The sequence below is a fragment of the Elgaria multicarinata genome, chromosome 1 (assembly GCF_023053635.1).
Source record: "Elgaria multicarinata webbii isolate HBS135686 ecotype San Diego chromosome 1, rElgMul1.1.pri, whole genome shotgun sequence".
NCBI classification, from domain to species: domain Eukaryota; kingdom Metazoa; phylum Chordata; class Lepidosauria; order Squamata; family Anguidae; genus Elgaria; species Elgaria multicarinata.
Window position 1 is genome coordinate 8,745,853 of NC_086171.1, and position 27,961 is coordinate 8,773,813.

At 46.1% G+C, this 27,961-nt stretch overlaps 1 protein-coding gene across 4 annotated transcripts in view; it reads right to left on the reverse strand.

The window, feature by feature from the left end:
- LOC134396511 (pituitary adenylate cyclase-activating polypeptide type I receptor-like) overlaps nt 1–27,961 on the reverse strand; it is a 145,866-nt gene that overhangs the window by 105,047 nt on the left and 12,858 nt on the right. For all 4 annotated transcript variants that reach the window (XM_063123041.1, XM_063123033.1, XM_063123026.1 and 1 more), the window contains exon 2: nt 25,738–25,893. In XM_063123041.1, the coding sequence (XP_062979111.1) occupies nt 25,738–25,788 (51 nt within the window). In that variant the 5' untranslated portion in view covers nt 25,789–25,893. The remainder of the gene's footprint in view (nt 1–25,737; nt 25,894–27,961) is intronic.

Genomic DNA, 27,961 nt, shown 5'->3' on the forward strand with positions numbered 1-27,961 from the left:
CGGTTGCTTCTAGTGTGACGGCACGCTTGAAAAGCAGCTGGCTTAATTCTTAAGCGATAAAAGAAGCCGGGAACGGCAATACAACTCGTTGCTACAAGGCAGGGAGGAGGGAGGAATTCAGGCTGAGGCTGTGGACATAGATAAGAGAGATAGCAAACCTTGTGATAGATCCGTTTCTGTGCTCTAGACAGCCCGAGGCCGGTTCTATGCATTGCCACTCAACAAACCCATGTGTATCACTGTGAACAGGGCCATGCCCCAACAGGGTACCTTGTGATGCATGTGTTTTCAATCCTGTTTGGAGAGTGGGGGCCTAGCTCAGGGGCAGGAAAAGTGAAGGGAAGGAACCTCTCATGCAAGCACTTGAGTCATTGCTGACTCCTAGAGAGACGCCTGCTTTCGCTGACGTTTTCTTGGCATTGTTTTTTATTATTATTATTTATATATTTTTTATTTTTAATACATCCAAACAATACAACAATACAATATAAAATAATACCCCATAATACACATAATATAAAGTAAACAATTTAATAAACATATGTTCTAATTTAATTCCCTTTATCATAATCATAATTAACGTAAGTGTGCTCCCTCCAACCACGGGAGCTTATTCATATTTCCGAAATCTCATTACTTCTTCTGGAGGTATTTTCCCTCTTCCCTTTAATAGTACAAATTCTAAAAACTGTTTCCATATTCCTTCAAAATCATTCATTTTTATCATTCCTCTTCTAACTTTTATGTTACATGTTAATTTATCATTAATAGCAATATCCCATATTTCTTCGTACCAATCTTCTATATGATAATCCCTTTGAACCTTCCATTAGTCTTGCTGCTGTCAACAAATTCGTTATCAATTCTTCTGTCTCTTGATTGCATTTCAATTCTCCATACTCTGATAACAATGCCACTATAGGTGTCTCTTCAATCTCCATTCCTAAAATTTCTTTTATCTCTTTAAACACTATTTCCCATAATTTTTGTCCAAATTCACATTCCCACCACATATGTAAATACGTTCCTTTCTCTTGACAACCTCTCCAACATGTTGCTGAATTCATCTTATTTATTCTTGGCAGACTTTGCAGCGGGGTGGTTTGCCATTGCCTTCCCCAGTCGCGGTTCCCTTTCCCCCAGCTAGCTGGGTACTTATTTTACCGACCTCGGAAAGATGGAAGGCTGAGTCGACCTGAGCCGGCTGCCTGAGAACCAGCTTCCGCTGGGATCGAACTCAGGCCGTGGGGAGCCTTTCGGCTGCAGTAACTGCCGCTTACTGCTCTGCGCCACATGAGGCTGTGTGGCAGAGAAGCTCCAGTTAAAGCGATGTGGTCATGGAAAAGAGCTGTCATGTTCTCTGGCTTAGACACCCTGCCGTGCCTCAGAAGAAGACTCTGAGGGAAAGAGGCTTCAACCATTAACCCATTATCTGCTACTCTAGGACCTTCAAGGTGAGAGGAAATGGATTTACCAGACTCCTCGGACTCAGAGGACACCCCTCTGATGCAGTCCTCACCAGCCCCGTGACACAGAAGTCGGTGGCGACGGAATCAGCCAGTGGCCCTTTAAGGCCATTTCTACACCAGCCTGAAAATGAGGGCTGGTCACAGCCGAGACCCTGTGTGTCCAAATGACACACAGGGACTCCGGGGAAGAAGGAGGGACGAGAACAGGTCTTCCCAGGGATAAGTACTCCCTGGGAAAATCCGATTTTCCCCGTGGTCTCGAGATCGTCCCAAGACTGTGGACGCCCATCTCGGCAGGTGTGGCTGCCCATCCTGGCTTCTTTCCTCCTCCTCGTGAGTAGTGGGGATCAGTAGAAGGAAGGAACCAGTCCGGGAGGAATTGGAGGTGGGGGGAGTGGGGTTGGGGCATGTTTTTTTTTAAAAAAAAACCACCTTACATTCTGTTGGAGCGCACATGCGCTCATCTCCTTTAAAAAAAAAAGGCAGGCGGGACACCCTCCTTCCTCCCAGGATGTCGCACCCACATGAAGGCTAAAGGGAGGATCTTGCAATCAGAATCTCATGAGATCCTCCCCCCTTCCCTCCCTCTACACTGGGCTGGTGTAGAAATGGCCCAAGAAGCAGAGAGTTTCCCAGAGGGAACAGGGATAACATAGGGATGGTTGGCCACCCCATGACCACCCCACAGTCTTCTTGCCCACCCCCAGCGAGCAGCGTGGTGCGAATGCCTGGGCGGGCTGTGGACATTTGGTCGTGGGGTGTGGGTGCTAGGGATGAGCGAATTCACCCTAGACCAACCCATGGGATGCTTGCCCTGCTGCTCCCATTTGCTCCCGCTCATGCACACTTCTCCGATGGCTCAGAGAGCATCCGACGACCATCCGGCAGCCGGCAGCCCCATTCTAGAGCCTCCGATAATGGAAGCTTTGGAAATGACGTAACGCCAACCCTGCATAAATGGCAGCCGTAAAGGTCCCATTTACGCAAAAGTGAAAGCACAAATGGAGCCCTTTACTCTGGCCTAAAAGAACGGCGCTCAACCCCCACCCCACCCCAGAATTTCGCTCACTTCCCCACGAGAGTGTCCAACTCAATCTGTGTCACGTCAGGCCAGCACGCGAATTTTCAGTTTCAATCTGCATAATTTGCTAATAAGGATTTGCCCATAAGAGTTTCCTAGTCCATTTCAGTTGAGCATAGGGGTAGATGAACCTGCCCCTTCCAGTTGCGCTCAGTTTCACATTTTGTGTGTGTAGGGATGTTGGTGGACTCTATCTGGGGAGGGGCGGACGTCGATGAGCTTTCACCAGCTCAGTCCCCTGGACTTTGGTTTGTCTTTCGCTAGCTGGCCTATTCTATCTGCAGGGAATCCGGCCAGCAAGCAGGTTTTTGGTGTTGTTGCTGTTATTGTTATTAAGAACCTAAGAAGTGCCCTGATGCTGGATCAGACCAAAGGTCCATCTAGTCCAGCACTCTGTTCACACAGTGGCCAACCAGCCATCGGCCAGGGGTGAACAAGCAGGACATGGTGCAACAGCACCCTCCCTCCCACGTTCCCCAGCAACTGGTGCACACAGGCTTGGTGCCCCGAATACTGGAGATAGCACACAACTATCAGGGCTAGTAGCCATGGATAGCCTTTGCCTCCAGGAATTGATCCAACCCCCTTTTGAAGCCATCCAAATTGGCGGCCATCACTACATCTTGTGGTAGTGAGTTCCATCATTTAACTATGCGCTGTGTGAAGAAGGACTTCCTTTTATTTGTCCTGGATCTCCCACCAATCAGCTTCACAGGATGACCCTGGGTTCTAGTATTTTGAGAGAAGGAGAAAAATGTCTCCCTGTCCACATTCTCCACACCATGCATAATTTTGTTCACCTCTATCATGTCTCCCCTTAGCCTCCTTTTTTCCAAGCTAAACAATCCCAGCTGATGTAACCTTCCCTCCTAGGGGAGATGCTCCATTCCCTTAACCATTTTCGTTGCCCTTTTCTGCACTTTTTCCAGCTCTATAATATCATTTTTTAGGTGTGGTGATCAGAACTGAACACAGAATTCTAAGTGGGGTTGCACCATAGATTTTATATAAAGGCGGTATAATATTGGCAATTTTATTCTCAATTCCTTTTCTTATAATGCCTAACATGGACTTTGCCTTCTTTACAGTGGTCGCACACTGGGTGGACATTTTCATCGAGCTGTCCACCACAACCCCAAGATCTCTTTCTTGTTCGGTCACTAAGAGCTCAGATCCCATTAGGTTATACTTGAAGTTGGGTTTTTCCCCCCAAAAAACGTGCTTACATTGAACCGCATCTGCCGTTTAGACACCCACTCTGCCAACTTGGAGAGATCCCTTTGGAGCTCTTCACAATCCCTTTGTGTTTTAACAACCTTAAATAATTTGGCCACTTCACTGCTCACTCCTAATTCCAGATCATTTATGAACAAGTTGATAAGAAATGATCCCAATCCCAATCCCTGTGCTATTGTTGTTATTATTATTATTAATAATAATAATTAATATTATATTATTAATAATTTGTGCAAATTGCAAGTGCAATTTGTGCAAATCTCTAGGAACTGCAGAACAAATTAAAGACCTACATTTCTCAGGACAAAATTAATACTCTCTACATCAGCCACGAACACATTAGCGTCATCACTATTGAGTAGATATAGGATAGTGAATAAGTGTGAAAACCATGTGCCTGGAAATCCCGGATTCAATTTTCACTCCACTCATAAACTCACCAGATAGCTTTAGGGCTGCCTATTATTCCCTCATAGCACCTGTGATATGGGTTTAACACTGAGCGCCCTTAAGATTTCTGCCACAATGCATGTGGAGCTGCACTATATAATATACGTATACATTATTCTTGGCGTAAATCCATGTCTACTAAAAAGTGGGGCTGCTTCTCTAAAGGATCTGATGGGATGGCTTTGGGGTTAGCTGCCTGTGCCATCTGCACTCACCACAACAGCAGCGGATTCCATTATTTTTCTGCCACAAAGAATGTTTGATTGTGCTTTTGTTCACCATCATGATTGGAGAGTAAATTATTATAATTTCCACATGCTTCAGGCAACGGGCAACAACAAAAGGGTTTAGATCACTATTCAAGATTCAAGAGGCATCACATTAGCGTAAATGGTCCACGGAATGACAGGGCTGCCAGGCGGGATGAAGGACCAATGGAGGTTGGAGATGAAAACCCAACAAGGGGCTATGAAACAGGCATTGATACCTTCAAAGAATAGTTGAGTTGGAAGGAGCCTATAAAGCCATCAAGTCCAACCCGCTGCTCAATGCAGGAATCCACCTTAAAGCATCCTGGACAGATGGTTGTCCCACTGCCTCTTGAAGGCCTCTAGGGTGGGAGAGCCCACAACCTCCCTAGAACACTGATTCCATTGTTGTACTGCTCTAACAGTCAGGAGATTTTTCCTGATGTCCAGCTGGAATCTGGCTTCCTGTCACTTGAGACCATTATTTCATGTCCTGCACTCTGGGATGATTGAGAAGAGATCCTGGCTCTCCTCTGTGTGACAACTTTCAGGACTTGGAGTGCCTTTAGTGGCTCAAATGCCTGTGACAAGTGAGAATTTAGATCCAGGTCACCAAGTGGAGAAGATAATTTGGCTGAGGCTTTGCTTCTTCTTAAGCCATAAACGAGGACCATAGTGAATGGTGCTGCGAGACTCAAATCCCAGGAGCCAGGGTGTAGGTCCAGAGCATCAAATCTCTTTCAGCCTGAAAGCACAATGGAGCAGGACATTAAGGTCCTATCCTGGAGATGTTGAAGTTCAAGCCATCAGACCAAATCTGACTCGCCTGGGGTCTCAATTCTGCTCTCTGGGGTTCTCCAAATAGTCATGCTTCCTCCCTATGTCCCCTCATAAGAACATCAGAAGTGCCATGCTGGATCAGACCATGGGTCTATCTAGTCCAACCCTCTGTTCACACAGTGGACAACCAGCCCTTCAACCAGGGACCAACAAAGCAGGACATGATGCAACAGCACCCTCCCACCCATGTTCCCCAGCAACTGGTGCACACAGGCTTACTGCCTCAGATACTGGAGATAGCACACAATAATCAGGGCTAGCAGCCATTGATAGCCTTCTCATCCAAGAATTTATCCAACCTAAAGTCATCCAAATCGGTGGCCATCACCACCCTTTCCCCCCAACTGCTTATCGTTTGGTGGCTTCCTCTCCTGAGGGTTACTCACCAGCACCAAAAGCTTAATGCTACATAATATTTGGTATTTTGGCCCCTCCCCTTTTTCTTTGGCCCCTCCCATCATTGGAATGCACATACCTCCCCAAGAGCATCTGTGAAATGGAATTCAGCCTTCAGGCTGAAAGAGGTTCAATACCCCTGGATTGAAGAATCTCAGGAGTAGGAGGTGATTGGGGGGACTCTTCCTGTGATCCTGCTGGAGAGCCATTAAACTGACCCTTCTAAGTTTGATGGATACTGCATGTCCCCTGAATTCAGAGTATACTGTCCCAGAGTGTGAGCTATCAAGTCCTCAGTTCAAATGTTGCCTTTGCCACGAATTTAGCAGGTTGCCTTCCGCAAATCGTTCAACTTTCAGCCTTAATCTCCCAGTCGCAGTACTGTGAGTATAGCACTAGCCTACCTTGCAGGCTTGTTGTAGGGATGGCCACCACACTGAACTTGATGAGTTCTGAACCCTTGAGGCAGAACCCAGCTAACTCCCATCAACCAATGGAAGGCTTCCACCGGCAGAGCGAAAAGTGTGTCATTTCCAGTGACTTCGCCTCCCTCTCAGGCAGATTTGGGGGGCATAGGGGAAGTTACAGGGGTTTGGAGGAACCACTGAAAACCCCACCCCTCCTGATTCTGCTGGTGGAAGTCCTCCATCAGCCAAAGTGTTTAATTTGACTCCCCCCCCCCCCAGCTATCTTGCTGAAGATGTTTTCTCTGGATGATCCGAACAGGAAGGAAAATGTTGTAACGTTCGTCTGGCTCCAAGCTGAGCAAGGAACACTCCTGAAACCCATCCAAGGAGTAAGCTTTAATTGGTTCTGTAATTAAATGAAAACTATCCTGCCCTTGGCTTTGGAAAGCATCTCGGCTGGCCCTGACACCATGTCCTGCAAAGATCTTCTATTTGTGTCCCCAGAGGACTTTTGAAAGTGAGAGGATGTTACCGAAACAAGTGATTCGAGTGGGGTGGACTAAAAGTGGATTTGGAAAGAGTTTTATTCAACTGGCATCCAAAAGCAATGGACTTTTTATCGCTATCATTCCTTCCAAAAAAAAAAAAAAAGAAAGAAAGAAAGCTGAGAGAGTGGACAGCCAATATGTTTTGTCCCGGAGGGAAATAGCAAAGCCGAAATCACTTCATCAGAATAATTATGCCTAGGATGGTGCCCGGAATCAAAGGATATGGCACACCGGTCTTCGCAATGAACTCGCTCAGTAATTGGCCTGTGTTCCTACGACACAAGGAGGAGGGGATAAAAGCGAATCGCTTCAGAAGGGATTGAAGCCAGAAGCTACAAGACAGAACATCCAGCAAGTTCCAACCCAATGAATTAAACTCCGTGAAAAAAAAAAATCCAGCTGGGCGCCGAGATGAAAGAGACAGGGTGACATGGGGGGAAAGTAATGGCCATAATACTGGACAAAACATAAAGCAGAGAGGCTGTTATAAAATTCTTTCTTCTTTTTTAATGAGCACACAGTCGTTTTCTGATTGGATCCGGGTTTGTGTGTGTGTGTGTGTGTGTGAGAGAGAGAGAGAGAGAGAGAGAGAGAAAGAGAGAGACTTTGCCTCCAGGCTAATTATTCATTTTCATTCTCGACAAAAAAAACTAGTAGAGAATTCAACCTCGCATAACTTTGTTAGGCCCAAGGCGGGTTTTTGGTGTTTAGATCTCTAACATACAGGAGTGTTGTGGAAGGAGTTGCAGACACTTACGAAGGATGTTCTACACTCTGTTGTAAGTTACCGCTTGGGTGCAGGAAGCGTTGGGAAGATGAGAAGAGTTCTGCTGGAGCCAACCAGTGCTCTAGTGACCCAAGCATGCTGATTCCAATGGAGTGCAGCCAGATGTGACCAGTTGCTCCTGGGCAGAGCATGAAGAAAGTTGACCTTCTCCTAAGGCCTTACTAGATGAGGGTTTAGTCCGCTGCGCAGCCCGGGCTCCCCACCGTGCATCCAGATGACGTACAGGGGATCCCGAGCTCAGGCAGGGCTCAAACCGCCCTGGCCCCGGGGTAACCGTCACCACTTTTGGCCCAGTTTTTCCTCAGCCCCAGGCTGAGGCCAGGGCCGTGGAAGGTCTAGCCCCTTCCACGGCTTTTCCCGGCTATGCTGCTTACACACGAGTAGCCAGGAGAAGCCACGCAATGGGCACAGCGCTTCACAGGAGCACTGTGCCCATCGGGCTGGGGGGGTCGAAATTGCAGGGGGGGAAGGAGATCAGGGCCAAGGGGGAAATCGTGGGGGGGGAGATGGGGGCCAGGGGGTTGAAGAGCAGACCTGGCAGGAGAGATGGGGAGAAGAGCGGAGCCAGGGGACATCGGGGTGAGGAGATTGCAGCTGGGGGGAGGGAGATCGCGGCCCAGAGGGGAGGGAGATTGGGGCCGGGAGGGGAGGGAGATCGCGGCCCAGAGGGGAGGGAGATTGGGGGCAGGGGGAGTGAGGAACCCTTTTTTTAAAAAAAAAAAACCCACTTACCTGAGCGCTCCTGCTCCAATCCCTTTAAAGCATAAAAAATGGCGGATGCAATGGGGCTTCCTTAATCCCGTCGCGTCGCATTTGATGTTTAGCTGGGAGCAACAGCGCAGGCTAACTGTGGACCCCTCCACATGCCCAGATTCACAGGTAGGTCTAGCAAAGCCCCTAGTCTCTTCTTTCAAGAATGGGCAGCCTCTTTGCTCCTGACGGCCACACGAAGGCATGTACACAAACACACAAACGTGTGCGGTCTTTCCCCTTGCTCTGACTGGCCAATACACACAGACACACTCTTCCCCAAACCATGGCATACAGATATGCAGCAAAAGCCACTGTGCTTTCGTGGTTACGGGGTTGGACGGGGAATTGGAAGATGGGAGTTCTAGTCCCCACTCAGCCTTGGAGATCACTTGGTGACTTTGGACTGTCCACTGACTCTTGGCTTAACTTACCTCACAGGGTTGTTGTTGTGAGGATAACATAGGCCATTTCTACACCAGCCTGAAAATGTGGGCTGGTCACGGCCGAGTCCGAGAGGAAGGAGGGACAAGAACAGGTTTTCTCAGGGATAAGAACTCCCTGGAAAAATCCAATTCTTCCCATGGTCTTGGGATCATCCTGAGACTGTGGGAGATGTGTGGCTGCCTGTCCCAGCTTCTTCCCTCCTTCCCATGAGTAGCGGGGAGCAGTAGAAGGAAGGAACCGGGCCGGGAGGAATCGGGGTTGAGGGGGAGTGGGGTTGGGGCTTTTTTAAAAACACACACACACAACAACTCACATTTCGTTGGAGCGCACGTGCGTTCAGCTCCTATAAAAAAATGGCCACCTCCACTCACGTGATGTCCCTCCTCCCATCCTAGACATCGCACTGGCCATTTGGATATGGGGGACGATCCCGGAAGGAGATAAGTCCGGGATTTCCCTCCGTCTACACCTGTATGGTGCAGAAATGGCTCCAGAAGCAGGTAAGACCAGGATCTCCCCCTCTCCCTCCCTCTACACCCATAGGTGTAGAAAGGGCCTGTGTGTGTTTTTCCTTGTAGGCCCATTGCTGGCTTAACAATATTTACTGATTCTCAGCAGCTGACTGTGGCTCCTGCAGTCACTCTGAACGCAAAAGCTCAGCAGCACCCAGCCAAAATCCTGCCTTTATATTTAACCTTGGCAGTTGCTGCCACAGAGCTGGGCACTGTATGCGGCACAGCGGCCAGAACAAGGGACGACTCTGCATGCCAACCAGGAATGAATGAGCACGAATGCTTTTAGCATATGAAGGAAATTCCCAGAATTCTACAGATCAACAAAGGGAGGCAAGTACAACCCTATGGAAAGACTTCCTTTATAGCAGACTTGGTCAATGCATGAAACAGAACAGGGCCGTAGAAGAGGTAAATATAACTGTACTACTCCAGACCACAGGCGGGGTTGAGGGGGTGCATGGGGGAGATAGGTTTTCTATGCTCCCCCAGGTAAAGAAAGAAAGAAAGAAAACTCTTTGCAAGTAGAAAACCACCATCCCTGATATGGAATCTAGTTCAGCCCACTCATTGCTGAGCTAATTTTCTCCTTGAAGGATTTTTTCTTAATGTAGGGGGGAAATTTAAAAAAACGTAATCCCACACCACCATCCTAAATGGCATAGTCCATTTGACTAGGGTGACCAAATGAAAAGGAGGACAGGGCTCCTGTATCTTTAACAGTTGCATAGAAAAGGGAATTTCAGCAGGTGTCATTTGTATGTATGGGGAACCTGGGGAAATTCCCTCTTCATCACCACAGCTAAAGTGCAGGAGCTATACTAGAGTGACCAGATTTAAAAGAGGGCAGGGCTCCTGCAGCTTTAACTGCGGTGATGAAGATGGAATTTCACCAGGTTCTCCATATATACAAATGACACAGATCTTTATGGTCTAACAGACTTTGCAAAGATGGGAACTGTTGGAGATGCAACAGTTTGGGACCTCTGCCTGAAAAAGTCCCATAAAATCAGCTTGCCATCTACCAAAAGATGGATCTCAAGTTGATTACTAGAGTTCACTACTGAATGAACTTGGGTCCTATACTCAGAATTATGGTTCATTTTATTCTTTAACACAGATTGAATCATTTTTTAGGCAGCCACAACCTTCCCAATGTTTTGGACTGCAACTCCCATCAGCCCAAGCTATGGCCAGTATTTAGGGATTATGGGATCGTGTTCTAAGATATAAGAACATAAAAGAGCCAAGCTGGACCAGACCAGGGGTCCATCTCGTCCAGCACCCTATTCACACAGTGGCCAACCAACTGTCGACCAGGAACCTACAAGCAGGACACCGTGCAACAGCACCCTCCAGCCCATGTTCCCCCACAACTGATGTATATAGGCATTCTGTAACACATAGCCATCAGGGCTAGTAGCCATGGATAGCCTTCTCATCCAGGAATTTAACTAGCCCCCTTTTAAAGCCACCCAAATTGGTGGACATCATAACATCTTGTGGGAGTGAATTCCATAGTTTAACTCTACGCTGTGTGAAGAAGTCCTTCCTTTTATCTGTCCTGAATCTATCGGCTTCATGGGATGACCCCATTGGGTTCTAGTTTTAGGGGAGAAGGAGAAAAATGTCTCCCTATCTACATGCGCCACACCTTTGGCATTTTGTTGGGAAAGGGTGGGTGTCGGTATGTTTGACTGGGGCCACAGCTAGACCTAAGGTTTATCCTGGGATCATCCAGGGTTCGTCCCTGCCTGAGCACTGGATCCCCTGTGTGTCACCTAGATGAACAGGTTTGACCCCTGGACGATCCAGGGATAAACCTTAGGTCTAGCTATGGCCTGGGTGTGAGATGCTGTTTTTCAGGCTTTGTAATCTCAAACAAAGATGTACACTAACCACCACCCCTTTGGGTAGGGATGTCGGAGAAATCCGCAATGGATTTTGGAACAATTTGTGTTTTACTTTTGGAGAGATTTGCATGAATTTGTATTAACTAATGCAGTTTAGTTCATTTGCACACATGAGCTGATGTGTTAATTTTATTTATTTATTTATTTATTTATTTATTTATTTATTTATTATTGCATTTATATCCCACCTTTTTTCCTCCAAGGAACCCAAGGAGGCATACATAATCCTCCTCCTCTCCATTTTTATCCTCACAACAACAGCCCTGTGAGGTAGGCTGGGCTGAGAGTCTGTGGCCTTAGCTAGACCTAAGGATTATCCCAGGCAAATGGAGGGGTCGTCCCTGCCTGCTCCCGGGATCCCCTGTGTGTCATTTGGATGCACAGGGATGATCCCAGGATGATCCTGGGATATAGGCCTGGTCTAGCCATGGCCTGTGACTGTCCCAAAGTCACCCAGTGGGTTTCCATGGCCGAGTGGGGACTCAAACCCAGATCTCCCGACTCCCAGTCCAACACCCTAACCCTTAGCCACTACACCACACTGGCTCTTTCATTGCACGTAGAAAGACAATTCTGGTTTAAAAAAACCCCAACAATTCTATTAACCATCGGATAATGGAATGAAAGACAATCTGTGAAACCCAGAGGGAATGGATTTCACAACATCCGTACATCCTTATCTAAAGAAACATATTAGATTTAAGAAACTTCCTGTAACCTGATCCAGACTAATGAATTAAGTTGGCAACTTTGGCAGCGTGGTGGAAGGGGGCGCCTGGTGGGGTCTAGAGGGCCATGCAGCCTCCCTCCCCTCATTTAGATAAAGAACTCAAGCAGAAAATGTGTGCCATACATGTGCTCCTCTGCCACATTCCCTCCCCCACAGAACATAAAAGCATTTGACGCATTTGAGGATATTTCCCGGCGCAATCTCTTAACAGCCACATCAAGACTAATATGATGGGCATAGAGCCTATGCAATCCAGGGCCAAGAGATCTCAAGAAAGCAAGCCAAGAGCATCGTGACACACACATTTACATCCTCCTCCCACACTTGTGAATCACACACCTGCAAATGTGGGCATACCGAAATCAGCAGGTGGCATCATCGGTCCAAGTGAGATGGATTCAGCCCTGAACCTGAATGCCCAGGTTTCCGTGCTGGCCAGGAACGCACTTGCACCCCTGGGGCTAGTAAGCCAATGGTGCCCATTCCTAGGGAGGTCTGATCTGGCCATGGAGACTTTTGCTCTAGTAATCGATGTTGCATGTTCTGGGAAAGAACATGCAATGCCACTTTTTTTGGCGAGGCAAAAACACCTGCGGAAAGAACAGGGAACATCCCTAATTTGAACTCAAGTTCACATCATCCAACCCCAACACTATGGTGACAATATGAAAAGGAGGACAGGGCTCCTGTATCTTTAACAGTTGTATTGAAAAGGGAATTTCTGCAGGTGTCATTTGTATATATGGAAAACCTGGTGAAATTCTCTGTTCATCACACCAGTTAAAGCTGCAGGTGCCCTGCCCTCTTTTAAATCTGGTCACTCTAGTATAGATTCCGCAGCTAACTGTTGTGATAAAGAGTGAATTTCACCAGGTTCTCCATATATAGAAATGACACCTGCTGAAATTCCCTTATAGAATCATAGAATAGCAGAGTTGGAAGGGGCTTACAAGGCCATCGAGTCCAACCCCCTGCTCAATGCAGGAATCCACCCTAAAGCATCCCTGACAGATGGTTGTCCAGCTGCCTCTTGAAGGCCTCTAGTGTGGGAGAGCCCACAACCTCCCTAGGTAACTGATTCCATTGTCGTACTGCTCTAACAGTCAGGGAGTTTTTCCTGATGTCCAGCTGGAATCTGGCTTCCTTTAACTTGAGCCCGTTATTCCGTGTCCTGCACTCTGGGAGGATCGAGAAGAGATCCTGGCCCTCCTCTGTGTGACAACCTTTTAAGTATTTGAAGAGTGCTCTCATGTCTCCCCTCAATCTTCTCTTCTCCAGGCTAAACATGCCCAGTTCTTTCAGTCTCTCTTCATAGGGCTTTGTTTCCAGACCCCTGATCATCCTGGTTACCCTCCTCTGAACCTGCTCCAGCTTGTCTGCGTCCTTCTTGAAGTGTGGTGCCCAGAACTGGATGTAAAACTCAAGATGAGGCCTAACCAGGGCCGAATAGAGAGGAACCAGTACTTCACATGGTTTGGAAGCTATACTTCTATTAATGCAGCCCAAAATAGCATTTGCCTTTCTTGCAGCCATATCGCACTGTTGGCTCATATTCACCTTGCGATCTACAACAATTCCAAGATCCTTCTCGTTTGTAGTATTGCTGAGCCAAGTATCCCCCATCTTGTAACTGTGCATTTGGTTTCTATTTCCTAAATGTATAACTTGGCATTTATCCTTATTAAATTTCATTCTGTTGTTTTCAGCCCGGCACTCCAGTCTATCAAGATCACTTTGAGGTTTGTTTCTGTCTTCCAGGGTATTAGCTATCCCACCCAATTTTGTGTCATCTGCAAATTTGATAAGCGTTCCCTGCACCTCCTTGTCCAAATCATTAATAAAAATGTTGAAGAGCACTGGGCCCAGGACTGAGCCCTGCGGTACCCCACTCGTTGCCTCTCCCCAGTTTGAGAAGTTTCCATTGATAAGTACTCTTTGAGTCCAATTCTGTAGCCAACTGTGAATCCACCTAATAGTTGTTCCATCTAGCCCACTTTTAGCTAGTTTGTTAATCAGAATATCATGGGGCACTTTGTCAAAAGCTTTGCTGAAGTCAAGATATATGATGTCCACAGCATTCCTACAGTCCTCAAGGGAGGATACCCGATCAAAAAATGAGATCAAATTAGTCTGACACAATTGTTAAAGATACAGGAGCCCTGTCCTCTTTTTCATATGGTCAACCTACCCAACACCATCCACTGCGCCACAATGCTTTTTATGAACCTCTTACGGGACAAGGCAACTTTGAGGATGGCTGAAATATATAACCTAAAATACGCTGCAAATTATTCTATTTCTAATTCATTTCATACACAGGGAAAGGAAGTGACACAGGACGGTACAGGAGTCATTTAAGGCCAGGTTGGAGAATAAATTTAAAATCTAGGTGATTTGAGGGCTGTTCGTAAAGATACCTGGCAGATGCCAAGCAAACAATTGATGCCCATTCAGTTAGTTAAACAGTGGAAGTGTGACGGCCATTCAGGAGATGGGCAGACAAGGACTCTCGTTCACGCACTGGTTATCTCTCGGTTGGACTACTGCAACCTCCTCCTCTCTGGCCTCCCCTCATCTCACATCAGTCCGCTGGTCTCTGTCCACCACTCTGCTGCTAAGATCATCTTCCTGGCCCGCCGCTCTGACCATGTCACTCCGCTTCTGAAATCTCTTCATTGGCTCCCAATTCATTCCAGAATCCAATATAAACTTCTCCTGTTGACCTTCAAAGCTTTTCACGGTCTAGCTCCTGCCTATCTCTCCTCTCTCATCTCACACTATTGCCCCGCTCGTGCTCTTCGCTCCTCTGATGCCATGCTTCTTGCCTGCCCAAGGGTCTCTACTTCCCTTGCTCGGCTTCGTCCATTTTCCTCTGCTGCCCCTCATGCCTGGAATGCTCTTCCAGAACACCTGAGAACTACCAACTCAATCACAGCTTTTAAAACACAGCTAAAAACTTTTCTTTTCCCTATAGCTTTTAAACTTTGAGTTTGTTCTGACTCTATACTGTTAGCTTCACCCTTCCCGGTGCCTGTTTACACTTCCCTGTGCCTGTTTGCATTCTCCTTCCCTTCTTATTGTTTACTACAACTTTATTAGATTGTAAGCCTATGCGGCAGGGTCTTGCTATTTACTGTGTTATCTGTACAGCACCATGTACATCGATGGTGCTATATAAATAAATAATAATAATAATAATAATAATAATAATAATGACTAGCAAAGTAGCAGATCAGGGGCCCCCAATCAGTTTGTATAAATATCCCTATTTGTACTTCCTCCGTTCCTCTGCCATCTTTATAATGCCACCGAGAATCTATGCAAACACTGCTGAACTCAGCCGACAATACAGTTAAGCAGGGTGCTGATTCAGCAGAGAGAATTCAACAGCACGCTTATTATGGCCTCAAAGACTCCTGCCTCCTGCTACTCGTTATTAATAGCTGGATCTGAAATGTCTTCAGGCAGTCTGCTTCTCTTTGCATTTCACTTGCCAGCATTTCCTTCATATCCCCACCCCGACTGACCTTTCTTTTGCGAAAATAGCAAACGTCTGACAAAGACTGGGAACTCCATATTAACGTGTCTCATGGATGCTGCCAGCCACACGATTTGCTGCTCAGGCAAGTCACCAATCAAGATGATTGCGGTCCTAACGGTGGCCGTTTTGGCCTTCTCTACCAACAATGGGGTACTTCTCCGCTGTGCATTCACCTTCTGGACAACTGGGAAAGCTTTTCTTCACATGAAGGTGAGGTACTGGTATCACGTGAGGTACTGGTTCCTCTCTATTCAGCCCTGGTTAAGCCTCATCTAGAGTATTGTGTCCAGTTCTGGGCTCCACAATTCAAGAAGGACGCAGACAAGCTGGAGCGTGTTCAGAGGAGGGCAACCAGGATGATCAGGGGTCTGGAAACAAAGCCCTATGAAGAGGGACTGAAAGAACGGGGCATGTTTAGCCTGGAGAAGAGAGGATTAAGGGGAGACATGAGAGCACTCTTCAAATACTTAAAAGGTTGTCACACTGAGCAGGGCCAGGATCTCTTCTCGATCCTTCCAGAGTGCAGGACACGGAATAATGGGCTCAAGTTAAAAGAAGCCAGATTCCAGCTGGACATCAGGAAAAACTTACTGACTGTTAGAGCAGTACGACAATGGAATCAGTTACCTAGGGAGGTTGTGGGCTCTCCCACACTAGAGGCCTTCAAGAGGCAGCTGGACAACCATCTGTCAGGGGTGCTTTAGGGTGGATTCCTGCATTGAGCAGGGGGTTGGACTTGATGGCCTTGTAGGCCCCTTCCAACTCTGCGATTCTATGATTCTATGATTCTTTGGATAGATGATGCAAGATTTTTATGTGCCTCTTGCTAACTACTGTCTTATTCCGGTACTCACTGATAACTTCTTTTCAGTCATTCAAACTGGTTTAGATGTGTGTGTTTTCATTTATATGGATGAGAGAATCAGTAAAACTAAGCTCAACAAAGGCCTAATCTACACCAAGCAGGATATTGCACTATGAAAGCGGTATATAAAAGGCAGGAACCACACTACCGCTTAGGGTGACTGTATGGAAAGGAAGGCAGGGCTCCTGTATCTTTAACAGTTGCATAGAAAAGGGAATTTCAGCAGGTGTCATTTGTATGCAGGCAGCACCTGGGGAAATTCTTTCTTCATCACAACAGTATAAGCTGCAGGAGCCCTGCCTTCTTTTGCATCTCACCACTCTAGTATAGCTCCTGCAGCTTTAACTAGAGTGACCATATGAAAAGGAGGACAGGGCTTCTCTATCTTTAACAGTTGCATAGAAAAGGGAATTTCAGCAGGTATCATTTGTATATATGGAGACCCTGGTGAAATTCCCTCTTCATCACAGCAGTTAAAGCTGCAGGTGCCCTGCCCTCTTACCTAGGGTGACCATATGGAAAGGAGGACAGGACTCCTATATATTTTTAACACTTGTACAGAAAAAAAGGGATTTCAGCAGTTATCATTTGTATGTATTTAACACCTGGTGAAATTCCCTCTTCACAACAGTTAAAACTGCAGGAGCTATACTAGAGTGACCAGATTTAAAAGAGGGCAGGGCACCTGCAGCTTTAACTGTTGCGATGAAGAGGAAATTTCACCAGGTTCTCCATCTATACAAATGACACCTGCTGAAATTTCCTTTTCAATACAACTGTTAAAGATACAGGAGCTCTGTCCTCCTTTTCATAGGGTCACCCTAGCTTTAACTGTTGTATTGAAGAGAGAATTTCACCAGGTGCTGCATACATACAAATGACCCCTGCTGAAATTCCCTTTTTTGTACAAGTGTTAAAGATAAAGGAGACCTGTCCTCCTTTCCATATGGTCACTCGACTACTGTTTTATAGCGGTATTGAAGTGCACTGGGAACTGTTGGGGCCTGTTGACACATACCATATGCCACTTTCATAGTGCCAGATCCTGCTTGATGCAGATTAGGCCAAACGTCTCCAAATTCCTTTTTGAAGCCTGTTCTGACTCAAGTCCATATCAGATTTGTGAGGTTTGCTTCTTCTTCTTTTCACCTGAAAATCCATGCTCATGTTTGTGAGCAGTTTCCAAATGTACGCATCAATTGTGTGCATCTTCCACATCTACACGTTCTTCTCCCATTGATGAAAGTCTATAGGGGCACATTTTTCAAAAACATGCATTTCTTTTCATGTTTTTCATCGAACATATTGGGTGGGTGTGTTCGCGAATCACATTTTAAGCCCAGAAATGTACAGACTCTGACTGTAGATTGCGTCCAGGTCCAGTCTGAAAGGCGTGAACTAGGTAGATTCTGAACAAAACTGGACTGAAATGAATTTCTCATATATGCCTAGCTGCAAGTTGCTACACCAGGCATAGGACAAAGAAGAAGAAATATTTGACACAATGCAAAATCAACCTATGACTGACATCATCATAACAAGTTTCCAACCCACCCACAGTTATGTTCAGCAGAGATCTCCATGTGAGTCAGGACGATCATATAATGAGCTGTTTCATTCTTGCTTCACATGGCTAGTAATTTCTGGCAGTATAGAACTATAAAAACTATGCTTAAATATCCCTCAATTTCTCTCAAATCTACCCCACCCCACTAGAAAACAGGAATGAGTTCTCTACTACTTTCTGCAGGGGATGGGGTGGGGGGAGACATTTTCCCAAACACTGTTGCCACTTACCTAGGGTGACCGTATGGAAAGGAGGACAGGACTCCTATACCTTTAGCACTTGTACAGAAAAAAGGGGATTTCAGCAGTTATCATTTGTATGTATGTAGCACCTGGTGAAATTCCCTCTTCACAACAGTTCAAACTGCAGGAGCTCTACTAGAGTGGCCAGATACAAAAGAGGGCAGGGCTCCTGCAACTTTAACTGTTGTGATGAAGAGAGAATTTCCCCAGGTGCTGCCTGCATTCAAAAGACACCTTCTGAAATTCACTTTTTTATACAATTTTATTTATTTATTTGTTTATTTATTTATTACATTTTTATACCGCCCAATAGCCGAAGCTCTCTGGGCGGTTCACAAAAGTTAAAACCATAATAAAACAACCAACATGTTAAAAGCACAATTACAAAATACAGTATAAAAAGCACAACCAAGATAAAACCACATAGCAAAATTGATATAAGATTAAAATACAGAGTTAGAACAGTAAAATTTAAATCTAAGTTAAAATTAAGTGTTAAAATACTGAGAGAATAAAAAGGTCTTCAGCTGGCAACGAAAGCAGTACAGTGTAGGCGCAAGACGGACCTCTCTGGGGAGCTCATTCCACAGCCGGGGTGCCACAGCGGAGAACGCCCTCCTTCTACAACTGTTAAAGATACAGGGGCCTCGTGTGGCGCACAGCGGTAAGCGGCAGTTACTGCAGCCAAAACTCTCCTCACGGCCTGAGTTCGATCCCAGCGGAAGCTGGTTCTCAGGCAGCCGGCTCAGGTCGACTCAGCCTTCCATCCTTCCGAGATCGGTAAAATGAGTACCCAGCTAGCTGGGGGAAAGGTAGCTGCAACTGGGGAAGGCAACGGCAAACCACCCCACTACAAAGTCTGCCAAGAAAACATCAGCTAAAGCAGGCGTCCCTCTAGGAGTCGGCAATGACTCAAGTGCTGGCACGAGAGGTTCCTTTCCTTTCCTAAAGATACAGGAGCCCTGTCCTCCTTTCCATAGGGTCACTCTAAATTGTGAGTTGTGCACTAGAAAAACACGCACTCACAGCACCGTCAGCCACCTCACAATGATTCGGTACCCTTGCAAATGGTGCCAAAGGCATTAAAATAAATTATAAAATTTCCTAAGAACAACGTAGAAAAACTGAAGCTTCTTCTACAGAAGAAGAGAACTTTCAGGAAATTGGAGGACAGCACTAGCTCCCCCTTTTTCCTGGAGCTGGACCCAATACGGCCTCCTTTTCACACCTGCTACAGGCCTCCCAGGGGAACAGGTGTATTATAAGCTACTGAATTAGAGAGAAGATGTATCCACAGAATCATAGAATCATAGAATTGTAGAGTTGGAAGGGGCCTATAAGGCCATTGAATCCAACCCCCCGCTCAATGCAGGAATCCACCCTAAAGCATCCCTGACAGATGGTTGTCCACACTCGCCCCTCATGAATGTAATGCTTGGAAAAGGTTCCCAACTCTGACCCCGTTCAGACAACACACTAAACCATGGTGCTTAACCACAAAATGGTTAATGGAATGATTAACCATGGTTTACTGTGTCACCTGACACACATTTTCCCTAACCATCTGCTCCGTTAACCATATTGGCCCGGTTCAGACGACACGCTAAGGAAAACTTAACCTCAAAAGGTTAGAATTTTAGGATACTTTTAATATGCTTTTAGGATGTTTTTAACAGTGTATGCTATGTTTTTAATCAGTATTTTGTGTATTTTATGCTTCCTGTTGTTCCTCGCATCAATCCAATCAGGGAGGCGGGTAAGAAAAATATTATTATTATTATTATTATTATTATTATTATTATTATTATTGTTGTTGTTGTGTTGTCTGCAAGCATTCCGCATGTGGTTAGCGTTAACCACAGCTGAACATGGTTAAGCTAACCACAAAGCCCAGTGTTGTCTGAACCAGGCCTCTGTAGAATGACAACTACCGCCTCAGCCACAATTTCTCAGAAGACATTTTTCTCAGAGACGTTCTGAGGCATATTGATTTTTCTTAGCCTCCCCAGAAATAAAAGGCCACTTTGCAGAATTTTCTCCAAGGTTTCTTCACCTCCCCCCTTTCTCTCTCTCTACACACACAGTCTCAGAACAATACTAGCTATGAGTAGGGTGACCATATGAAAAAGAGGACAGGGCTCCTGTATCTTTAACAGTTGCATAGAAAAGGGAATTTCAGCAGGTGTCATTTGTATATATGGAGAACCTGATGAAATTCTGTCTTCATCACAACAGTTAAAGGTGCAGGAGCTATACTACAGTGACCAGATTTAAAAGAGGGCAGGGCACCTGCAGCTTTAACTGTTGCGATGAAGAGGAAATTTCACCAGGTTCCCCATATATACAAATGACACCTGCTGAAATTCCCTTTTCAATGCAACTTTTAAAGATACAGGAGCCCTGTCCTCTTTTTCATAGGGTAACCCTAGCTATGAGGCAATGTGAAAGATGCAAAAAGAGGGCCAGGCACGATTTCTGCTGTATGCCACTTGCAATGGCAACAACAACAACAACAACAATACACACACACACACACACACACAACCCACAGGGTGGAAAAGGAAGCTTCCAAGAGACTGTTCAGCCCTCCCCGCACCATACCAGAGAAAGTGTTGGCAGGACTGGGCCTGTCATGAGGCAAAGTGAGGCAGCTGCGTCAGGCAGCAGGTTTAAAAGGGCAGCAAATGGTTAACCATTCAGTTTGTTAACATTGTGTTTTTATTGCTAGAAGTGAGGACAGGTGCGTGTAGGGTTTTCTCTGCTTCATGTGCCCAAATAAAATGTCTGGCTTTGCGCCCTTTGCACCTTGACTCGGGTGGGTGTGAGGCATTATTTCCTGCTCCGCCTCAGGCAGCAAGATGTCTTGGGCCAGCTCCTGGGTGTTGGAAAATTTCTCCACGCTTCGGGGGAAATTCAGTGAAATTGTCCCACCGCTTTGTCTGCCCACCAGAAGAGCAGAGAATTTGGAGAGGCTCGTTGTACACAGCTGTAATGTATCCCACCTGGCAATGACTCCTCAGGGTCTCAGGGGCCTTGAGATGTATTTTGATTGGAGATGTCGGGAGATTTGTACATGCAAAAAAAACCCTGCTCTGCCACTGAGCGCAACATCCCCTCCCACCAGTGCCTCTCTATTTTCTCCCAGGCATCTATTTACTTCGCCGGCATTCACAGTGTTCTTCCACACCCTGTTATTAGCACACGAGAGCTTTGCTCGCACCTTCCTTTCAAAGACAGCGTTCTCATACTAATCGCGGCCAAGGTGGGAACCATTTATTATCTGCGCACTCCAACCTTGAAGCGCTACAAAGGCATCTTCAGGAAGCACCGATCCTTTGCGCCAGAGATCCACCTGATTGAATTAGTGCTGGCAGTTAAAAACACCTGCATTGCAGTCGGCTTTCACATTCGGTTAAAACACACACGAAACGAAACAAAAACCATCCCAAGGCAACTTTGTGACTCACGAATCGCATGGTTTCTCGGGTGCCTTTTGTAACCAGTTTAAAGAGGGCACGTGCGTAGAAGGTCTCAAGTTCCATTTCCTCAATAATTTGGCAACTTGGTTTCGTTTTCCCAGCAAAACACGTCTCGACGGCAGCAGAGAGGGATTGTTAAAGCAGCATTGAACAAACCGTGGCAGAAGCTGATGTGGAGGCATTCAGCGTGCTAGGTTACTGGTCCTGATGGCTATGTGATACCTCCAGTATCTGTGGCCTTAGCTTAGGGTGACCATATGAAAAGGAGGACAGGGCTCCTGTAATTTTAACAGTTGCATAGAAAAGGGAATTTCAGCAGGTGTCATTTGTATGCATGCAGCACCTGGTGAAATTCCCTCTTCACCACAACAGTTAAAGGTGCAGGAGTCATACTAGGGTGACCAGATTTAAAAGAGGGCAGAGCACCTGCAGCTTTAACTGCTGTGATGAAGAGGGAATTTCACCAGGTTCTCCACATATACAAATGACACCTGCTGAAATTCCCTTTTCAATACAACTGTTAAAGATCCAGGAGCCCTGTTCTCCTTTCCATGTGGTCACCCTACCTTAGCTAAACAGGGCTTTAGCCTGGGGCAAACCCCGGGATCGTCCCTGTGCATCCACATGACACACAGGGGATCCCGGGATCAAGGAGGGACCATCCCTCCCTTGCCCCGGGATATAGCCCTCCACTTTGGGCCAGCTTTTTCCACAGTCCCAGCTGAGCCTGAAACCGCGGAACGTCTGGCCCGTTTCCGTGGCTTGACCCCACTCCGCCCATCAGGGTTAGGGTGAGGGGAGTGGGGAAATGAAATGAAATTTTAAAAAGCACCTACTTTCAGCGCACAAGCGTTCATGCGCTCCTCTCCCTTTAAAAAAAATGGCGGGCGTGACACCTCTCTTCCTGATGTTGTTGTGCCTTACGTGTAAATGGGGATGAGTTCTTGCCTTAATCCCAACGTGAGAACTCCCTCCTCTCCCCCAGACTTTCAGGTAGGTCTAGCTAAGGCCTGTGGCAGCAAGCCTATATACCCCAGTTATTGGGGAACATGGTTGGGAGGCTGCTGTTGCACTGTGTCTTGCATTGTTGTTCCCTGGTCGACAGCTGGTTGGCCATGGTGTGAACAGAGTGCTGGACTAGATGGGGCATTGTGCCTTAGCTAGACCTAAGGATTATCCCAGGCAAATGGAGGGGTCGTCTCTGCCTGCATATATGGGGAACCTGGTGAAATTTTCTCTTCATCACCACAGTTAAAGCTGCAGGTGCCCTGCCCTCTTTGAAATCTGGTCACTCTAGTATAGCTCCTGCAGCTTTAACTGGTGTGATGAAGAGGGAATTTCCCCAGGTTCTGCATTCATACAAATGACACCTGCTGAAATTCAATTTTCCATGCATCTGTTAAAGATACAGGAGCCCAGTCCTCCTTTCCATAGGGTCACCCTACAGAAGCATCATGCCCATATAACAAAAGACCAAAGGCAGGGTTGGGGAACTTTTTTTTAAAAAAAGCTGGGGACTACTTAAAAAAAATGTTCAGGGGTAATGTATTCAGGGTTGTTTGATGGCAGTGGGAATTTCTAGAGGTGCTCCATTCTCTCTCTCTCTCTCTCTCTCTCTCTCTCTCTCTCTCTCTCTCTCTCTCTCTCTCTCTCTCTCTCTCCTCTCTTGCACCATCACCTCATCCATTCATCCATTCACACACACATAAGCATTATTTCTCTCTCTCTCTCTCTCTCACACACACACACACATTCATTCACACATAAGAAAGATGAGGGCCTCTCCTTTCTCTCTGTCTTTCTGTCTGTCTGTCTGTCTGTCTGTCTGTCTCTCTCTCTCTCTAGGTTGACCATACGGAAAGGAGGACAGGGCTCCTGTATCTTTAACAGTTGCATAGAAAAGGGAATTTCAGCAGGCAAGACATCCTCTTTCCTCCCGGGACATCGCACGCCACATGTGGACTGAGGGGAAGGATCTCGCGAGCAGAATACCATGAGATCCTCCCCCTCCCTCCCACAGCACTGGGAGGTCTAGACATGCCTAGAGACTCAACTTCCTCTTCCTAAATTCCTCCCCCCCCCCCGACGACCACCAGCTGCAATAAGCTGAAGCTGCAGCTGCCACCCATCAAAGAAGAGCACAGCTCCTCCGCCTCTGCACCAACCAGCCAGCAAGCATGGAGACAACTTTTACACCTGGAGACAAGCAGATAAAAAATCTAGCTGCTCCCCTATGATGCTCCAGGCCCCTTTAAGTATCGGTATCTAACTCTGGGCACTAGTCTTTCTTCCTGCAGAAGGAAGGGAAGGCACGGGAGGTGCCAGGGGCATATAAAATAAAGCCCGAGGTGTCGTGAGCCCTGTGCCAGGCATCCTCCTGCAACTCCAGCTTCCCTGCCCTAATCTCATGGACTCCCTCTCCCTCCTCAAAAGGTTTTTGCTGTTGTTGCTGTTACTGATTCTATGGCTGGCTAGTGGTGGAAGCGGGGACAAAAACACATTTCCAGCCAGGCCTGCGTTCAAACTGTTCTGAGTCAGGTTTGAAACGGGGCAGACTTTTTCAAACTGAGCTCCCCCACCCCGCCGGCCGCTGCAATCCTGAATTTAATGCCGCTATTGATTATTGATTTACGCTAATTTCTATCCTGCCTTTCTGACAAATAATGGTGCTCAGTTACCCTTATGTCAATTGGTCCTTTAAAGACCCCATTGGTGGTGTGTGTGTGTGTGTGAACGACACATGTGATTTCCCAAGGCTCCGGAAATTGTGCATTTTTCCCTTCCACACTAATAGCAGCCACCTTCAATGCAGGGAGCGGGAGTGTGCGATGCCGGCACCCAGGGCGAGCTCTTTATTGATAGTGGACTCAGTTATCTTAGGCCTTAGCTAGACCTAAGGTTTATCTCGGAATCATCCCGGGGTCGTCCCTGCATGCTCCCAGGATCCCCTGTGTGTCATTTACATGAACAGGGATGATGAGCGCCTTTTACAAACTCCGGTTGGTGGCCCAGCTACGCCCCTATCTGGACAGGGATAACCTGGCTTCAGTTGTCCATGCTCTGGTAACCTCCAAGTTAGATTACTGCAATGCACTCTATGTAGGGCTGCCTTTGAAGACGGTTCGGAAGCTGCAGTTCGTGCAAAACACAGCGGCCAGATTGATTTCGGGAACCAGAAGGTTCGACCATATAACACCTGCTCTGGTCTACTTGAACTGGCTGCCTGTATGTTTCTGAGCCCAATTCAAGGTGCTGGTTTTGACCTATAAAGCATTACATGGCTTGGGACCACAATACCTGATGGAACGCCTCTCCTGATGTGAATATACCCGGTCACTAAGTTCAACATCTAAGGTCCTCCTCCGGGTGCCTACTCCAAGAGAGGCGGAGTGTGGCAACGAGGGACAGGGCCTTTTCGGTGGTGGCCCCCAGACTATGGAATGATCTCCCTGACAAGGCTCACCTGGCACCAACGCTGCTATCTGTCCGGCGCCAGGTTAAGACTTTCCTCTTTGCCCAGGCATATGGCAGCACATCTTAATCACCCACATGTTTAATTTTTTAACAGTTTTAAATGCTTTATGTGTGTATGTTCTGTGTTTTAAAATTTTAAATTTTGTATACTTGTTTTTATCTCAATTTTAGAATTTCTGTAAACCGCCTAGAGAGCTCTGGCTATGGGGGCAGTATATAAGTGTAATAAATAAATAAATAAATAAACTGACCCTGGGACGATCCCGAGATAAACCTTAGGTCTAGCTAAGGCCTAAGTATAAACATTATCTGAGTGTGGAATATCCGTAGTCCAGGTCCTTAGTCCAAGATTCTAACCACTACACCACACTGTCTCTCAGGCCTGATATTTGAGGGCCTTAAGCCTGAAGCTCAACATATGTGTGTGGGGAGAAAGGGAGCAAACAGCTCACTTGATTGCTGTAAAAAAAGAAAAGAAGTGAAACTGGGAATGGCATATCCTGGAAGAGGGCATGTTGGGCTGGATGGAACCATTGACTGGAACTCTCCAAACGGCAACATTTTGTTGTAGCTTCAACATGTTTATGGATAAGGTCAAGAACTGAGCGCAGTTTTCCCCCTTTACACACTTGAACAATCTCTGGAGGGTGGGTTCTAGGGCAAAGCGAGCACGGCCGGAAATATATATATTCTTGCACAATGCAAGTTACATGAATATAACATAGTATGGAGATAACATTTCTAAGCTTCCTTACCACAGGAAGAAACATTGCTGCAAAGACACAAGTCTTCCAGTAGGTGGTCATCTTGACAATCGATCCAACTGCAGTCTTCAACAAAGAGATTGATCACTTTTCCTGTGTGTGGAGTGCAAGATGCCCAGAAATCTTTTTTCCAAGTTCTTCAAATCTCTGTGAAAGAAGAAACAGAAAATGTGTAAAAAAGAAAAAAGGCAAGAGGTACTGGTACAACATAATCAAAAGTGTAAGCAACGGGATGTTGATAAACACTACAGTTCAGTTTTAGGGTGAGGAATGTAAGGTCATTTTGCCGAAATGAAAAATTCCAACCGGGACGTGGGAAGTGGTAAAACCTGTGTTATTGGAAGGGAAGGAGGGAAGAGGGCAAAAAAGCAGGAGTGCTTGTCAAGCGTTTCCCTTATAAAAGTTATTGATTTTGATTTTGACCTTACTTTTATAATGGCCTTAACTAGACCTAAGGTTTATCCCGAGATCATCCGGGGGTCATCCCTGTTCATGTAAATGACACACAGGGGATCCCGGGAGCAAGCAGGGACCACTCCGGGATGATCCTGGGATAAACCTTAGGTCTAGCTAAGGCCACTGTTAGTTTTACTCTCCCCTCTGCTTGTTTGGTGCATTCTCTTCCCTTTCTTATTGTTTTCTTAGGATTTTATTAAATTGTAAGCCTATGTGGCAGGGTGTTGCTATTTTATTGTTTTACTCTGTCAGGAATGCTTTAGGGTGGATTCCTGCATTGAGCAGGGGGTTGGACTCGATGGCCTTGTAGGCCCCTTCCAACTCTGCTATTCTATGATTCTATGATTCTACACTGATGATGCTATATAAATAAATAAATAAATAATAGTAATAATAATAATGAGTGAGGAGGAAAAGATGTGGGACTGCTAGTTGATGCCAAATCTTGCCCAGTGTTTGGAAACGTTACATAACCAGTATATTCAACCAAGATGATGATGATGATGATGAAGAACTGCATTTTTTATTCACATTTGCTCTCCACCCTTCTTCCAAGAAGCCGGCATATATATCCTGGTAACGAACATGTCCGACAAGCAGAAAGACAGCAGTAAAGCCCTATGGATGCTATGGCACAATAGCATCCACTGAGTTCCACGGCTCAAACTGTTGACTGTCGATCCTCCCAGAGTGCAGGGCATGGAATAACGGGCTCAAGTTACAGGAAGCCAGATTCCAGCTGGACATCAGGAAAAACTTCCTGACAGTTAGAGCAGTACAACAATGGAATCAATTACCTAGGGAGGTTGTGGGCTCTCCCACACTAGAGGCCTTCAAGAGGCAGCTGGACAACCCTCTGTCAGGGATGCTTTAGGGTGGATTCCTGCATTGAGCAGGGGGTTGGGCTTGATGGCCTTGTAGGCCCCTTCCAACTCTGCTATTCTATGATTCTATGATTCTGTGACTTTAACTCACCACCTCCTCTCCAAGTTTAGGGATGCATGAGAATTCCATTGGGGAGGGGCCAAAATCTTGTCAGATTCCCCTAGTTCCACCATGGTGGATTGCACTGCATTTCTCTCTGCTGGTGTTGTCCTAAACTGTAGCAAGTTGGTTTCAGATTTATATTTTTTTAACGGTGGTGGTAATTTGTGCAAATGGGAACATTCTTTTATTATTGTTGCTGTTCTGGTCTTTAAATTTGCACAAATGGGATTGTATTATTATTTTTATTATTATTATTATTATTATTATTATTATTATTATTATTATTATTATTTCAATGGTCTTATGCAGGTCTCCCTGTCTGCTATATATATTTTATTTATTTATTTATTACATTTCTATACTGCCCAATAGCCGGAGCTCTCTGGGTGGTTCACAAAAATTAAAAACATTCAAAGTATAAAACAACAGTATAAAACCATAATATAAAATACAATATAAAAGCTCAACCAGATAAAAACGGCAGCAATGCAAAATTACGAATTTAAAACACCAAGTTAAAATTTATTTATAGACTGTTAAAATGCTGGGAGAATAAAAAGGTCTTCACCTGGTGTCTAAAAGCATATAATGTAGGTGCCAAGCGAACCTCTTTAGGGAGCTCATTCCACAGCTGGGGTGCCACAGCAGAGAACATATAGAATGTTATATTCCCATTCTAAGGCCTAATCTACACCAAGCAGGATATTGCACTATGAAAGCGGTATATAAAAGGCAGGAGCCACACGACTGCTTTATAGCGGTATTGAAGTGC